Genomic DNA, 15,986 nt, shown 5'->3' with positions numbered 1-15,986 from the left:
AAAACCATTTCAGAAAGTGTGGCAGAAATAGAGCTGGTTTAGTAGCAGATCAAATTATCCCCAAATAGTTTTATAAACATTTAGCCTAGATTTTTTTTTCATGGGGGAGGGTATGAGAAGAAGAGGTAGAAGGAAATTTGAAATTTAGAGCAATAGTTTAATTAAAAACATTATTATAGAGAGCTAGTTACAAATCATTTAAAGTATATGTGAATGAGAATTTTTTTCTTTTTTTTCTGATGAAAATAATGCTTTTCAGTTTTCTGTATTTCAGACACTGCTAACTATGGTTGGTGTTTCCACTTAGCTCTCATTAACTTGGATTTAACTGTCAGGTGGGCAGGACCTAAGAGAACAGGGACCTCAATTAAAAGAATAAATGGCCATGCAACAAGCTTTGTAGTTAAGAACTTTACATTGTATTGGAACAAATCCTGCCATAGCCATAAATTCTTATTTTCATTGATAAAGTCAGCTAATTACAATGTTAATGCACTGTAGAAGGGATGCTGTCTTTTTAAACAAGGTACTTCAAAGGATTTTATTATTATTATTAAAGACCCTGCCCCATGCTTCTTTCTTAAATTTTCCTGTTCTGGGAAAGTCCTGAAATGTGATTCTTTGCTTGTCTTCATGAGCACAATGCAATCTCGCTTTCCAATAAATTACTTTTTTTTTTTTTCTCCTTAGAAAAAAATACTAAAAAAGAGCACTGCAATATTTGTTGGACAGTTTGTGTCCTGCCCTACGGTACTGTCCATGGACTGGGGCCGTGGCGGTTTTTTGTTTGGTTTTAATATGAACAGCACCTGCTGATGCCCTTTGTTTATAAAGGTTTAAAAATATAAAGGAGTCTTTATTGTTTAAAGCTTCAATACTACTGGTTTGAACTGCTTCACTGTAAAGGCTTCTGTGTTTTTGAGAAGGCAAATGACCAAAGTCCCTTGATTGAACAGTGGAAGAACGAGGCATGGATATCTAGGTGGCCCGGGAAGACTTTCTGCAACTGGCCACCTATTGCTTGGGTAGCTATTAGAAGACAGGCACGGGGCAGTCGAAGGCTAAGTTGCTCTTTTCAGTATGGATATCCATGGTGGTAACTTCCGTGGTGACGGTAGTCATCTTGGTAACCTTCCTGGTATCCCTGGTGATAGCTATGGTAACCATACCCACCATACTCATCATCTGGGCACTGCATGCCGAGTGATTGCTGAATTGTCATTTCCTGTCGCCGAAGCTGCATGGAATCAATCAGATCATACACTATTGCCATAGACCACATTGGAGAAGGATACCAGGATTTGACGTTTCCATCTTTCCCAACGAGAAGCATGGAGAAATATTCTGGGCTAATTTGGAAATAATTTCGAATGTCTTTCACCAAATTAGCTGGGATATCTTCTCGGTCTACAGTAGAGCTTCCTAGAAAGTGATCACATAAAAACAGCATTGATATTTTGTTCAGGCAATGATGGTGGTTTGTAGGTAAGTGAGTTAGCAACATGAGGTAGGATACAGGCCAATAATTGGCAATGTAAGATTCTTGTCATTTACAAGTTCAGGATTTCCTGGTTCCGAAATGAAACTGCTCCACTGTGAACGAAAGATATATTTTTGTTAGGTTTAGTAAACTTTATTCTCTAGGCTGAAACTACTGGAGTGTGGCACACTTTTTTGTCACCCAACACACATGCGCTTCTTTGGCTTCTATGCAGCTTGTGTCAGTGGTTCACATAATGCAGAAGGCATACGTAAAATACAGTCACAGTGAAAGAAATCACTGGAGTTGAAGTGTGATAGTGTGAAGAATTGCAGGATGAATTTGCTCGGTCATTAATAGGAGTATAGAGCCTCACTCTTGAACTGTCATGATATGTGAGATACGGGATGTGGTAGATGTCATGTCCACTTTAAAATCTATGTTCTGGTGCAAATCTGGTGAACTGCAGGCTTTTAAGTGTGAAGTCTGTGCTGGGTAAATGAGTAGAAAGTACAAGACAACTAGGATCAGTGGACACCTATATATATATGTATTATATATATACACACCACATAGACATATGCATAGTTGGCTTGGTTAACAGGACTCTTACAAAGTGGCCCCCTGCCTTACAAACTTGTTGAGGTTCTCTGAAGGAGGTCAGCAAGCAGGTGACTAAGGGTGGTCTGGCTGATACAGGCTATGTGGATTTCCAGAAGGCTTCAAAAGGAACTTCGATAGCTTGGTTGAAAGGCAGAAACAAGGTGGGAGTGAATGATCAGTTCCTAGAGCGGAGGGAGGTCACCAGTGAAGTCCCACGGTTGGTTGTGCTGGGGCTGGTGCTGTTCAATGTATTTGTAAATGACACACATAAGGTATGAGCATGGAGGTGAGGAACTGTACTGAGGATGTGGAGATACTCAGAGTTGTAAGGGCAGGAGATGATTGTGAAGCATTGCAGAAGACCCTTGTAAGGCTGTGTGCCTGGTCAATAAAACGATGGACGAAATTCTATTCAAATTGAAGTAAAATGATGCACATGGTGAAAATTTTGCTAACTCCACATAAGAAATGGTGAAGTCTGACCATTGCCACTTGGCAATGAGACCTTAGGGCTATGAAGGAGAGTTTCATGAAAGGCTAGCTCAGTGCTCACTAATGGTCAAAAACTAAAACAGATGTTATAAACCATAAGGAAAACAATAAAAACCAAACCAGAGTATTATTATGCCACTATGGAAACCTATTGTTTGTGTGTGTCTTGAATGCTGCATGCAGTTCTGGTTCTCTCACCTCAAAAAAATATGGTAGAACTGGGGAAAAAAGTCAGAAAGGCAACAGGGTTGATCATAGGTTTGGAATAAACTCTGTATGAGAAATGACGAAGTAAAGACTAGTCTAAAATAAATGGGTTGGGGGAGGTCTACAGGATTGTGAATGTCACTGCAGGGATGGATAGGCATTAAATGTTTACCTTTTGTCCCCACGCAAGAGATAAGGGGTATCAAACAAAGCTATAGGGGCCATGTTCAGGACAAATAAAAGTTGCCTTGCAGATCTGTAGGCGTTCTCACAGGAGGACACATGCTAGAAGTTAATGTGAATTCAAAGGGAGACTAGACAAGTAAATTGAAAAGAGATCTGTTGATCTTAACTAATAGGAACTATAACGAAGGTCATGAAGTCCTTCTATGAAAAGTAAGTGGAAGCTGCAAGAGTGTTGACGGAAGAAGTATGACATCTGCTTCCTCTGTTCATATTCTTTCTTAGGCATGGACTTACGTCTATATGCGGTAGAAGGACTAAGATGCTTTCATGTACAGAGCTGTAGGAACGGCAATGGGATAAATAAGCTCCTTCCTGTCTTTGTCCCTCCACTGATGGTGGCAGTCATTTGGATTAGGTAGTAGAGGAACCTGTAGCATTTGAAATGTACCCTGACAGTGAGATCTAAGAATAGCTACCTGAAGTAGCCTGCTGGGATGCAAGTGGAATGCTTAAAGGGGGCTTACAAGAAAGATGGAGAAAGACTTTTTATCAGGGCCCATAGAGACAGGACAAAGAGTAATGGTTTTAAACTGGAAGAGAGTAGATTTAGACTGGATACAAGGAAGAGATTTTTAGGATGAGGGTGATGAGACACTGAACAGGTTGCACAGAGAAGTTGTGGATGCCCCGTCACTGGAAGTGTTTAAGGTCAGGTTGGATGGGGCTCTGAGCAACCTGATCTAGTGAAAGATGTCCCTGCGCATGGCAGGGGGGTTGGACCAGATGATCTTTCAAAGGTCCTTTCCAGCCCAAACCATTCTATGAAGATGAACCCCTATAAGAGAAGCTGCTGGGTCTATGTTCTATTAGCCCTGCAAACTCTTGAGCATGTAAAAGGTACATGCTTTTGTCTTTGACAGCAAGGCAGGCAGAGGAGTGTACTTGGGACTGTATGTTTAGGTGGGAGATAGAGATGTGAGATGACTTCCAGATGATATTTGGGCTTTTCTGTCCTGAAGAAGCTATATAATGTTTAGCACAGGAACACCAAGAAAACTTGTGGTTTGCTTTTGTGTCTTCTTGTTTCTTAAAAGAAACAAAACAAAAGAGAAAAACACAGTCATACCTCTAAAGAAATTACATCCCTCTAAAGAAATTACAGCAAAGAAACACTCAGCACTATGTAATGCCCTTCATAGGTAGTACTGAAGAAACTGGAGACAGTCACTTACCATTAATTGGATACAACTCTAAGACACCACCAATATCTTCTCCAAGTCCTAGCAATTTGAGGATAGTTATATGGCGCAGACCTGTGGAGGAAATGAAGGAGGGTTTGGGTCAGACCAGTTCTTTCTGCTCGTTCTTGGGCAGATTTCGGTTTAATCAGCCAGGTCTGTGCATGCTAAATTAGGTGCCAGTCTCAGCAGCCCTCCAGGATGAAGAGTTACTGATTTCTCTGGAGTCTCTGCCAGTCACATCACCTGTCCCAAACATGGGGATAAACTAGTGTGTTGAATAAATGTGATATCAGTTGCATAAAAGCTATTGCTAGTGTCCCAAGGACAACAGCATTTGGTGTGGTTCTGTAGCATAGGGATACAAGCATTAAGCATACCAGTAAATTACAGAGGCCATTCCCCAAATTCAGAATGTTTCTGCACTGTTTTGTTCACTAGTAAAGCTCTTACTTGTCATACACACAGCAACAAAGTATTTAGAGGCAATGTAACCTATTGCAGTTAAACTCCAAATGACTGTGGGGGATGGCTTAGGACAGGCATTCACTCCTTTCATTTGTTCTGCAGAGGCTTGGGCTGTTGCCTCTGTTTTGAAGAAAGACCTTAGGGGCTGTAGAAGCTGTTTGGGTAACGTAAGTCTGTACGATCTACAAAATCTTTGATGTAACTGTTTTTACAACTTAGAGGTAAGATACTTGGAAATGTATCACTTAGTTAAAACACCCACTGAGGACAAATGCTTTAGGAACTCACTGGATCTCCTTCAAGCTGTCCCTAACAAAGGGTGGGGAGAATTAACTGTTTTGGTTACATCCCATTCTTCAGAAAGCATTTTACAGCGGTCCATGTCACAGTTTACTTTGGTAGTTATCAAATGAGATGATGCTGACGCTCTGAAGGAAAGCCGGGTGATTATGAATAAACAGACAGTGTAGCAGTGATACTGTGCATATCTCCAGGCGTAATTGAAATGTATTGAAATAGTGGCTTTTGAATGGGACCTGTTTCATTCTGTTGTAGGATGAACCTGAACACAGTCTGGGCCCTGTATGGTACTTGCATGGCTAGGAACCTAAGTTAAAGAGTAAGTCTCTCAGGGCTTCAAAATGGGAAGACAAGAGTGTTTCTCGGTCTTGCTCTTAATTGCCTCCTGGAGGAGCCCATCTCTGCTGCCTATGTAGTTGGATCTAAAGTACCTAGTTAGGGGTCTGGGAGGGTCCTTAATTGGGTTAAAGCATCTTCCATTAATATTTTTACAGGTTTTGGCAATGAAGCAGGAAGGAAAAGAAAAAAACCTGATATCCATACATCTCCCTGATACCTGGCCCAGTTCTGAGCTGGGTATAAGAGGATCTGCCCTTCCCAAAGCATTGTACTTATGTCGTTAATTTGTGCAGTAAGAAAAAGAAAATACTATTGATCTCCTGAAGTACAAGCCCGAAGAGAAGCTTCAGCGTGCTAGCCTTTTCTGCCTCACACAAATGATTCCAACACTTTGTTTAGCTGTCTTAGCCCTCAGGGTGTGCTGTACTACCTGCTTAGCACAATATTTTCCATTTGTATTTGGAGTAGCTACAGCAAACTCTTCAGTTGTCAGACTCCTCTGACTGTCTAGGTTCAGACTTGAGCAAAGGAATCCATCACATCACCAGGAAGGATGTGGTTTTGGGGAGCAAGACTATAATTTCTTTTGACTCACCAAAATTGCAGGCTTGTCCACTGAGAGCAGCAAGCTGCTGGGAATAAGCCCAGTCCTCATCACTGGGAGCAGAGATCACCACCAGCCGCCTTCTCCATCGGAACCTGGAAAGAGAAGAGAGTGCGACAGGGCACGATCGTGACACGTGACTCGAGTCGTCTCAGCATTTTTGTTCTCTGTAGACTGAGATATGTCATACCTCTCACAACTTCGAAGTAACAGCTGGGTGGGAGATCTTCCCAGTTCTATCCATCACTGGGAGAGGATAAAGCCTGTTTTGAATTTCACAGCTCCAAAAGTCTCAAAGAAACATCTGCAGGTTCGCTGCTTCGCCAAACAAACACTGCAAAGCTTACGATCTTTGCTCAAAGCCCCCTTCAGTAGTTATAACAATGCTGAGAAGTGTATATTCAAGGGAAAGAAAGATTCCTGTAGAATTCCTCACTAGACATTTAGCTTTTACGTCATTCACCACTTCTGGAACTGCACAGTTATTTTGCAGTCCAAGGGCTGTCTGAGAATTAGGGTGTATCTTCATTTCAGACATAACTCATACTTCTGTGTAAATACTCACTGACCTCTTTTTCTTCTATACCACACTTGCTCAAAATATCTTTAACATGGCTTTAAATCTGAGCTTGTTTGTATGTGTGTGGCTGTGTGAGCCTGTGGCTATATAAGGCATGCATGGGGCAATAAGATAAATCTTTGATTTTTCTTTAATATGAGATGCCCCATCTAACCAAACTTTTGCACAAGGAGCACCTTCCGTTGTCCTCTCAAAGAAAGGCAATGCCATAAGGACACTTGAAACCTTTAAAAATTCGAACTATAGGGGGGTTTCACCCTTTTTTGAATAAAGGTACTTCTCCATTACACCTAAATAAATCAGATTTAAAGGAATTTGCAAAGCTGCAGGGATATTTTTAAAGCAGGAAATGATCTTTTAAATGGATGCAGATGTTACTTTGTTATAATAATAGCCTGCCTTTCTGCAGCACCATGTGAAGATTTCAAAATAAAGGCTAATGCAATAGGTCAATTCTGTTCCGCTTGAGAGATGCAGAAAATATGGTGGGACTTGCTCAAAGTCACAGAAGAAATTGCTGGAAGAATAGGGGATGATGGTGTCTTTGCCTTGTTGACCAACTGATACTGCATGTATTTTTAGAATTAAAAAAGTAAATTCTTGAAAAGCAAAGCTCCCCAATTTTAATCTTGCCCAGGAGGAACAGCAAAGAGACATGGGCATGTGTATACAGGTATGTGAATAGGAATGAGAAGCATTAAGAATCACATATGTGATGTGAAGGAAAGGGGAAATTTCGTGCTGTTATTCTGAAAATGGGGAAAAAATAATCTTTGTGATATTTTGTATAGCAAAAGCACCTGGCTACCTATAAACAATGGCTGAGAATGTAAACATTGGATCATATTTTGTCTAGGCATAAATCAGGATGGAATCTTACCCATGAGCTGCTTTAAGATACTCTAATTCCTTTGTGGTTTTTCTGAGTATCTCCTTTGGAGATGCACAAAGCTGAAAAGGGTTGAAAGCCACTCAAGCTCTTTATCCCCCTGCCCTAGGCAATCCCTATACCTGGTGTGCTTGTCTGGGGCTACATCTTACTGAGAAATTAATTCAGTTGGTCCTTCACATCACTAATGTACAGATTTATGCCTTATTTCTGACATCAGAAGCCACGGGCCAATACTCCTGTCCTGACAAATCTGCCAGACCCTTCCTGTGTGCATCCTTTCTTCCTCTTCTACCTATTTTGCATACCATTCTTGTTTCTGAGCCCGGAGAGCAGGACAGCCAGTGTCTTGGTGTTACAGGAGGACTCCCCCCAAAAAAACTCAAGGATCTTCTCCTGATACATGTGGCTTTCAAGCATTACTCAAGCCAGCTCTGGCTCTCATGGTCTTCTTTCATGCCAGCCAGGCTTGTTAAGAACAATACTTGCGTTATTATAACTGACCTTCCCAATGAGCAACACCAGGGAGATGATGCCAGGACTCTTGTTCTTCTGGGGAGATAATCTTGGACAAAGCTGGAATTAATCTTGCTGGGAATCTGACCAGTTAACGTGGGTAGTGAAGTCCACCCGATATTTAAAGCCTGATGCTTGTTTCACAGACAACAAATGCATTCTGTGCAGTGGCAGTTCTGTTTATAGATGCAACATTCTGCATTTTTCCTGCCTGTTTTTCTAATGTGTGTTTATTGCTAGGGCTGTTTACAAGCAAAGAAGGATTTGGGGCCTGTCACTTTCCAGCATACAAGCTCTTTCTTGTGCTGGTCAGCTGTGGTTCTTCTTGGTGGTCTTGAGGATGAATCACTGAGACCTAAACAGGAGGTGGTGAGGTGGGTGGGGTGGATCTTGTTAAAGGCTCTCTTTCTGTTGAAGTGGCCATCGAATTTAAAATGTTTATGAACAACAACCTACTCATTTACCTGTTGCTCCTTTCCCCCTCAAGTCATAATCCATCACGCCGCCTCAGTTATTTTTGTAGTCATCTGGCATTAACAGTGTATTCCCATCGATTTATGATAGTAGGTGAGGAGGATGCAGTAGTGACAGGTAAAGCCTAAAGTGATGGGGTAGCCCTAATTTCATGTAAATTATCCTGTAACAGAGAGGGCTACAGCTGCACAGCTCTTCTGTGGATCTGAATTCCCACAGTCCAGACATGTTTATTGCCTGGAATTTAGGTCTCGCAGGTAGACCAGTAACATGGCATATAGAGATTGCATAAACAAAACTCTTTCTGCAGAAGGTGTCTCAAACATTTTGCAAGAGACATCTGCAAGCCCTATAATAATATGCATGACTAATACTGGCAAAGACCAACTGTTATCTCAAGCAGGATAAGAAGGGAGTTACAGAGAATTAATTACTGATTTGAGCTACGTGGAAGGGATTAGAATGGGATTAATGAGATTGTGATGGTTGATGGTTGAAACACATAAACACTGTGCTTCATACATTCAAAACACTGAGCTAACATCTGTGAATTAATCCTTATTTGCTCTTCTAATGCAAATCAGTGTTGTTATCTCCATGTCATGATGGGGGTACTGAGGTACAGAAAGTTAGTGTCCAAAGAATGTGCAGTCAGTCAGGAAACACAACATGCATCCTGACTTCCAGTGCTCTGTACAAGACTGCATGCAGCTATGGCTACATCTCTGTATTTGCTTAACACTGTAAACACTGAGAAATCTATATTAAAAAATCACAGAAATAGTTGGATGGGTGTTTTTCCAATAAGACAATAATTATTAGAACTAGCAGTAGATAAGAACAGAAGGTAATACCTGGATAAGAAGCTCTCAAGGGATTGCTTCTTATCTTCTTTGCAGACAATGCCTTCTTTTTTCTGTCTTTCCATGTCTTTAATTCGTGACTGGAAGGTGTCGATCAAATCAAACACGGACTTCATTGCTATGGGTACTTCATAGTATTGCTGTTCAGAAAGAAAGAACCGATGGATAAAAGGATGCACATATTAGCAGTCTTTCTGCATGTATCACAGCACTGTAGGATATATAGAGATTCAAGTATTCCTATTTACACATGGGTAACAAGGCCTGAAACAGATTAGAAACCATGAAAAATATTTTTTTTGCAATCAGACTGCTCTTTGGAAGTTTTTGTGATAAGGTCAGGCCATTGCAGGCAACAAATTGTCATTATATTCTTTTGTAAGGACATTCAACTACAGCATTGTCCATATGCAATGTGCTGTCATCCTGTTAAGCCGCCAAACTGTGTGTTTTAGAATGCCAGGTACTACATTAAAATCCCTGCCAGTGGGGGGTCCTGTGCCTATGGTGTCAGCTCACCACCCCAGCAGAAACCCCCAGTTCCTGAAATCCCCTAGCTGCAGAAAATGAAGATAGCTACCTAATTCCTGAAAATTTCTCTTACTGTCCTTTTACTTGTCCTCCAGCAATGACCAAGTCCTGCATCAGTCTCTTATGTGCCTCACATGCAGTATAATTTCCTAAAATTTTTCCAATTCCATTTCTTTCAAAGAGTCGAAACCCTCACCTTGACCTTCATGTCAGTGTCTGTCAGCACCATGAAGAAGTCATTGTAGGTCATCCCATACTCTTTCCTCAACTCACTGATGAGCTGCTGGTCCACAAGATCTTCATCCTCTATCACTTTCATGGGCTTTTCATTATCTTAATGTGAGGCAAAGGAGAAATAAAAACAGTCATGGAATCATAGCACTCTGCCTTTAACTTCACCTTGAAAGAAGCCCTCTTCCTGCTGCATAGGCAAGATATTAAACAACATCAGTATGGCACTATGGCTTTTAACTGTCCAGTTTTCAATCCCAGTATTTTTTGAAAAGCAGTCTATCCTAGGGCACATGCACTTCAGTATTCAACATTGCTACTTGCTTTTAAAAAATCTTGGTTGCCTGCTCTTTCCTGGAAAGATCTTTTAGATTTTTTCAATATGCTTATACATGTATATGCATATACTAATCATTTCACCAGCTCCTGAAATGCAGCCACTTCTGGAATAGAAAATGGAAGCTGTTCAATAGTTTAGGACAGGAGCTGGAAAGCACCATATCCAAATGAAACAGCATAGAGAATCTGGGTCAGTAAAATGTAGCTAGAACAGCTTGAGGTTGGCCAGGACACTAGAGTTAACCTTTCCAGTCTTAAAAAATTACATGGGAGGTTTAGTGACTACAAGAAACCAGAAACTGTTTAATATGTCTTGAATACTGCAGTCCTAGCTCTTCAGCTCGCTCTATATACCCTGCTGTGGCAGTCCTTCTCCATCTGCTTGCTGATGTTCATTTCCTATTCTAGTACCTTGACAGGAAAAAACTTAATTTTGAGAATGATTTGTACCTACTCACTGGTCTACCCTAAGAAAACATTCAGAAACGCTTGAGGAGAAAAAGACCTCTGAAGACAGAGATTTGAAGCATGTACAAGACAAGCCTGTGGAGGTACTGAGGTTCCTTACTTCCCCTGGAACCAGGGTGTATTAGGGCCAAGTCCTGAAAGCCGCCGTGTCATCAGCTCAGTCTCAGCTGTAGCATCCGGCACAGTGCTATACAACTGCGGCAACGCTGGAACAGGTCTCCGTATGCAACTGTGGGCCTGGAAAGCTAAAGACAGGCTAAATCACACAGGAAGTGAAATGTCACCTGGGCACCAATGAGCTCTCTGCAAACATTACTTGCTTATGCCCTATGACACCACTATGAATATAAATATTCATATCCTCACTTAGAAATCCCAGCCACAGTTTAAGTGACCTGCCTGAAGTAAGAGAGATGCGACAGCCGACCAAGAGCTAGAATCCAGAGGTACAACTTTCCAGTCCCCTGCTCCACAGGGGGACTCGAGCACACAGCAACAGAAAAAATTTGATTCATTATACAATAAGGCATTTTAAATAATTTTCTAAATATCCATAGCCTCTAAGGAACATACTGATCTGATGCAAATTTTGCAGTGGGTCCAATCTGTGTAATACACTGAACAAAACTTCTGAATTAAAACTTTGGGAAAATGTCTGAATCAGAAGCTGACCTTTAGGTTTCGCACCTTGGACCCGCTTCTTACAGAAAAAACCCCAAACCGGCAAATGTTAAAATTTGGTTATACTAATCAAGCTATAGGCATAATTTATATGGTTTTACATGGTTATATGTATCTCAGTTGAAAGTTTTGTAAAGAATTATAGGCAGTGTTACAAATTCCCCATTGGATGGGTTGCTGTATGTGCTAATTGGTTATTCACTTTGTAAAACATATGCGTCATGCATCAGTGCTTTATAAGTGAGATTTACATGTCACGCAAGCATGACCATTAAAACACAGACCAAAAATTCATACTTATGCCTGCAAACAATTCCCTACAAAAGCAAAGACTATCTCATTGGCCTACATGGAGGTAGAATAATGCAAAAGATGTTAGCGTGAAATGTGATGGGACACAGCTGTATGGTGCAGTACCTTACACCAACTGACCCATGGCACTCTTCTGCTTTAAAGACTGTAGATACCAACATGAAGATAGCGCTTTAGAGTTTCATTGTTAGGAGATTTTCTTTCAAAACTTACAATGTAAAGAAGAAAAATAAATGACAAGAGTGATACAGAAAAATGTTTCAGGGGAAAAAAAATAATGCCACAAAGGCTGGCCTGCCTTTCAAACTTGGAAGTGATTTCTAGGGAGAAAAAAAAGAAGCTAATCTAATCGCCTCTTTCCAATTCACTACTTGTCCCTGACCTCCAGCTCATAAAGGACATCTGGGATCAGTATGAAGAACAATGGGAGTTGAGACTGTCTGCTGCTACCTGCAAAGTCCCCACTCTCTTTGGTCTTTCTAGAATGGTCACTGGAAGAGTGTGGAAACTTTTCTCCATACATCTTCAGCAGCTAGACAGGCTGGGAAGATGAGTTACTCTTTACAAATAGTTCAAATGAGGTTGCAAAGAAGTTCAGCAGTTTGTTGTAGCAGTACAGTGGCCTAATAGATTAGGTATTGGCTTTGATTGTAAGGTAGGTAGCCTGGGGCTGGTGTTTAGTTGACTAAAGTCCTGTGCCCATGAGTTGGGGAAAAGAGACCACAAGGCTAACTCAGGGTGAAGAGAAGACCTCTGCAGTGACACTCAGTTTTTGTGTCATTCCAGTGGGAAGCTGGGAAACGCTCTTTGGTTTCAGTATGAGCTGATCTTGGCCAATCAGTGTTAACGAGCTCTCTTTCATTCACTACTACGAAATGTGTTTGAAATTTCAAGTGAAAAGTCTTTTCTGTGGACTTTTCTGTTGTTGTCATTTGTACCTCAGTCCCAAGATGCATCACTACAATTAGACCTCATCATGCTGGGTGCTAAGGCTTCTCACTACACCATAAGTACTGTGAACAAAATGCTTCTTAGGAGCTTTTACTGCCTTTGGTGCTGACAGAGAGTGAGCCATGAAGAGGCCATGCAAGCAGGAAGGGTAGAGGAGAAGGAGAGGTAGAACAGAAAGACATTTGTATTATTTAAACTTTTAAAAAGGCTCAGGATTTGGTGTTTTGGGAAAAAATGTAAGGTGAACATGTGAGGTTTAACTTACACCCTTCTAAGTCTCCTGCTTTTCTTCAACAAGTTAATTCCTCCTGTGAGAATTCAGCTGTTATATATACTTGTGTGGTTTGGGAAAAGTTTGGGTGTACGTTAAGTTTGGAACAGGCTGAAAGAGTATGGTCTGTGTCAGAGTGAATGTCTGTTTATTAGCCAGACTGGAGCTAAATACAACCCTGAACAGTCCACTGACAGGCAGATGGGTCTAGGTACACAAAAAGTGACCTTGAGTAACCTTGGCCTGATGTGGAAAATCCTGTACTCTCCAGATTTGTCAAGGAGGTGCACAAATGGACAGTCTGGTGGGATTTGTGACTCACTGTCATTCAGGGACACAAGGCTCCTGGTCCCCCACTGGGTCCTCTCCCTCTGAGAGTAGTAGAGGCATGGCTGGAAGCCAGACATAAATCTGTGATCTTCTGGCCTGTTGTATGCCAGACCTGAAATACCCTGGAGCTGGTGTGGTCCTGAGCTTTCTGTTCCATCACACACCTCTTCCCAAGGTCTGGTAAAACCAGATGAACTTCCAGAGGAAAGATGTGGTGGACTCATAAGCAAAACTAGCAGCTTTTATACTATTTCTTTGCCTTTGTCCAGTGAAGCTTTCATGGTGGTGTTAACCTTTAGATACAGACAGCAATGAGATTGTTTACATGATTCAGGAGACACCTAAGCTTAAGTGCTTTGCTGGATTGGGATCTGAAGTCTTTGTCCAAACCCTGCTGTGATGAAAGGAAATATTCTCACTGGCTTTGGTGGGTGCTTCCCCAGGACCTGAACACTGATGTGAGTTGTTTCAAAGCTGCCTAAGAGAGATGGATGCCCAGCGTCTATATGGGAACTCCGTATGTAAAGAAGGTGGTACTAAATATGGCTGAATGAGCTACTCTTCAGGTCCTTCACAGTCTGATTCATAGTGCCTCCAAAACCTCCAGCTTCAGTGAGATGAACCTCTTTACAATAGCCAGCAATAAGCAGTCACACTGATGGGTATCTTGCTTTACGGGTAAAGAGAGGCAATAGGACTTCAAATGCTAAACCTTTTAATATCAGGTATGCTGGTGCAAATTTGTAAGGTTCTCAATACCTAGAGGCTATGGTTGAAATCTTCTAAATTAATGCCTATGAGTACAGAGGGGAAAATGCTCCTGGACCTCCCCTTACTGTGGAGAATACTCACTTTGTGAACATATCAAAATCAGCTCTTAAGCTTAGGAAAGCTGATCCTGGGAAGGAAGGGAACTCACAGCAAGGTGTCTAACTAGCACGCTTCTCTCTGTCCTGGGTTTAGCCAGTGCATGCCCCTGAAAAAGGAAGCTTTTTCCATGACCTTGTGAGGAGTGCAAAGGCATGAGAAATGTCACGTGGCAGAGTGGGGAGATAATGATGTTGAACTTCAAAATAGGATTAACTTAGGACAAGTTTTGAATATAATCTCAAACAGTTCCCTTCAGCATTTCCTGTCCCCAATCTCCTCTCCTTCATGACAACAGCCAGTTTCTTTAAGCAGTGTTTAAATCGTGCTAGCCAGTTTGTAGCTACCCATGGCTGATGTCCTGCAAAAACCAAGGGCAGGGAGGCATTGTATTAGGACAGCCGTTTGGTTAGACAGTGAGGTTGGTATTCAAGATATTGGTAGAGCTGAGCCTAATTTCCTCTTTCTGTCCCATGCCCTCATCACATTTTTCTGCCTTTTCACTGTTTCACTGCTTTACTGGCTTTAAGAATTCCCACAAAGAAAGCTGAAGGTGCTCAAGTTACAGCACTGGAAGCCTAAACATGGAAAATACCAGAGGAGACACTTATGTAAATACAAAAGGGGTGTAGCTGGCATGGAAGGAGGAGGAATGGGTTTGAAAGTGCAACTGGACCACAACAAATGATCTTGCTTAGATCTTGACCCAACCTGGGGAGATTTCTCCCTTTGCTGTCTGTATTGTGCCCACGAGATGGAAAGAAATTATAAAAAAAAAAGAACCTAGCTGGAAGTGGTCAATTTTCATGCTGCTGTTGTTCATGGTGCCAAAAATTGTAATGACTGAGATCTTCCTTGTTGCCATCTTGCAGAAGCTTTCCAGATATTCGTCTCGCTGCTGTACATACATGGTGTTGTCCACCTTGGGGGTCGTGATCAGCTGGTTGGTGGCAGAGATAAAAGAGCTTGTTTAGTATAAGGAATGAAGCAGATGAGTATTTTACTGAAGGAGAACTAGTCACTGTCTGCAAACTGGGCTTTCTTTTCCATAGAGCTGTTGACAGCTCTGTATTTACTTGTGGTTGAAGTAAATAAAAACCTTTAAGCCCAGGCCTGACCCAAAGGTGTTCAACCAGCCGCAGGAAAACTTTAGGAAGCATGGCCAGCTGGTGGCACCAGCTCCTGGTCTCCCACACAGTCTTCAGTGGTGCCCTGAATCTAGGATTCCCCCTACTCACTCACAGTGGGAGCACTGGGAACATGGCAGCTGCTCTGGCCTCATCCCATGGTCCAGGCAGGGCTCCTGGTGGCTGTTTTGACTGTCAAGGGGTGAGTACAACTAGGGCTACGTGAATACTGATGTAACTGGTGGCCATATAAGAAGACCCTGAAGACTTGCTAAGGCCACTGTGACCTCATCTGAAAATTGCTGATTTAGCTTTTGTTTGTTCTAAGCCACTTTGATGTCTTACAGGACTTATATTTGCTGAGAAGACATGGCTATGGGGGAAGAGCAGGAGGAGGAACAATTACAACAACAAAAATATAAAAATCTCTACAGTTTATAGTACTTATTTCAAAGCCTCCGAACAATTGCAAAGATTTAACTTTTAAAAAGTTTAAAGCACACAACTTAAATCCTTCATCAGTGACTGAGATGCAAATATTCCAGGGAAGGTGTGTGTGTGTGTAACAACATGCAGTGGTCCTAACAACATGCAGTGGTCCTATGCAGCAGTTTCCAGCAGAAGGTGGAGAGGAATGCC

At 41.7% G+C, this 15,986-nt stretch overlaps 1 protein-coding gene across 1 annotated transcript in view; it reads right to left on the bottom strand.

Annotated features, from left to right (window-relative positions):
- Nucleotides 1-215: 215 nt before the first annotated feature.
- Nucleotides 216-15,986, bottom strand: part of CCDC80 (coiled-coil domain containing 80) — a 21,832-nt gene continuing 6,061 nt past the window's right edge. The window contains exons 3-8 of the mRNA XM_009329629.1: nt 15,004-15,160; nt 9,967-10,103; nt 9,231-9,379; nt 5,909-6,012; nt 4,201-4,281; nt 216-1,422 (exon numbers count right to left, since the gene is read on the bottom strand). Coding sequence (XP_009327904.1) covers nt 1,076-1,422; nt 4,201-4,281; nt 5,909-6,012; nt 9,231-9,379; nt 9,967-10,103; nt 15,004-15,160 — 975 coding nt within the window. The 3' untranslated portion in view covers nt 216-1,075. The remainder of the gene's footprint in view (nt 1,423-4,200; nt 4,282-5,908; nt 6,013-9,230; nt 9,380-9,966; nt 10,104-15,003; nt 15,161-15,986) is intronic.

The sequence above is a fragment of the Pygoscelis adeliae genome, unplaced genomic scaffold, assembly GCF_000699105.1.
Source record: "Pygoscelis adeliae isolate BGI_AS28 unplaced genomic scaffold, ASM69910v1 Scaffold120, whole genome shotgun sequence".
NCBI lineage: Eukaryota > Metazoa > Chordata > Aves > Sphenisciformes > Spheniscidae > Pygoscelis > Pygoscelis adeliae.
Note: the sequence above shows the minus strand (reverse complement) of the source record. Positions and strands in the feature narration are given on the sequence as shown.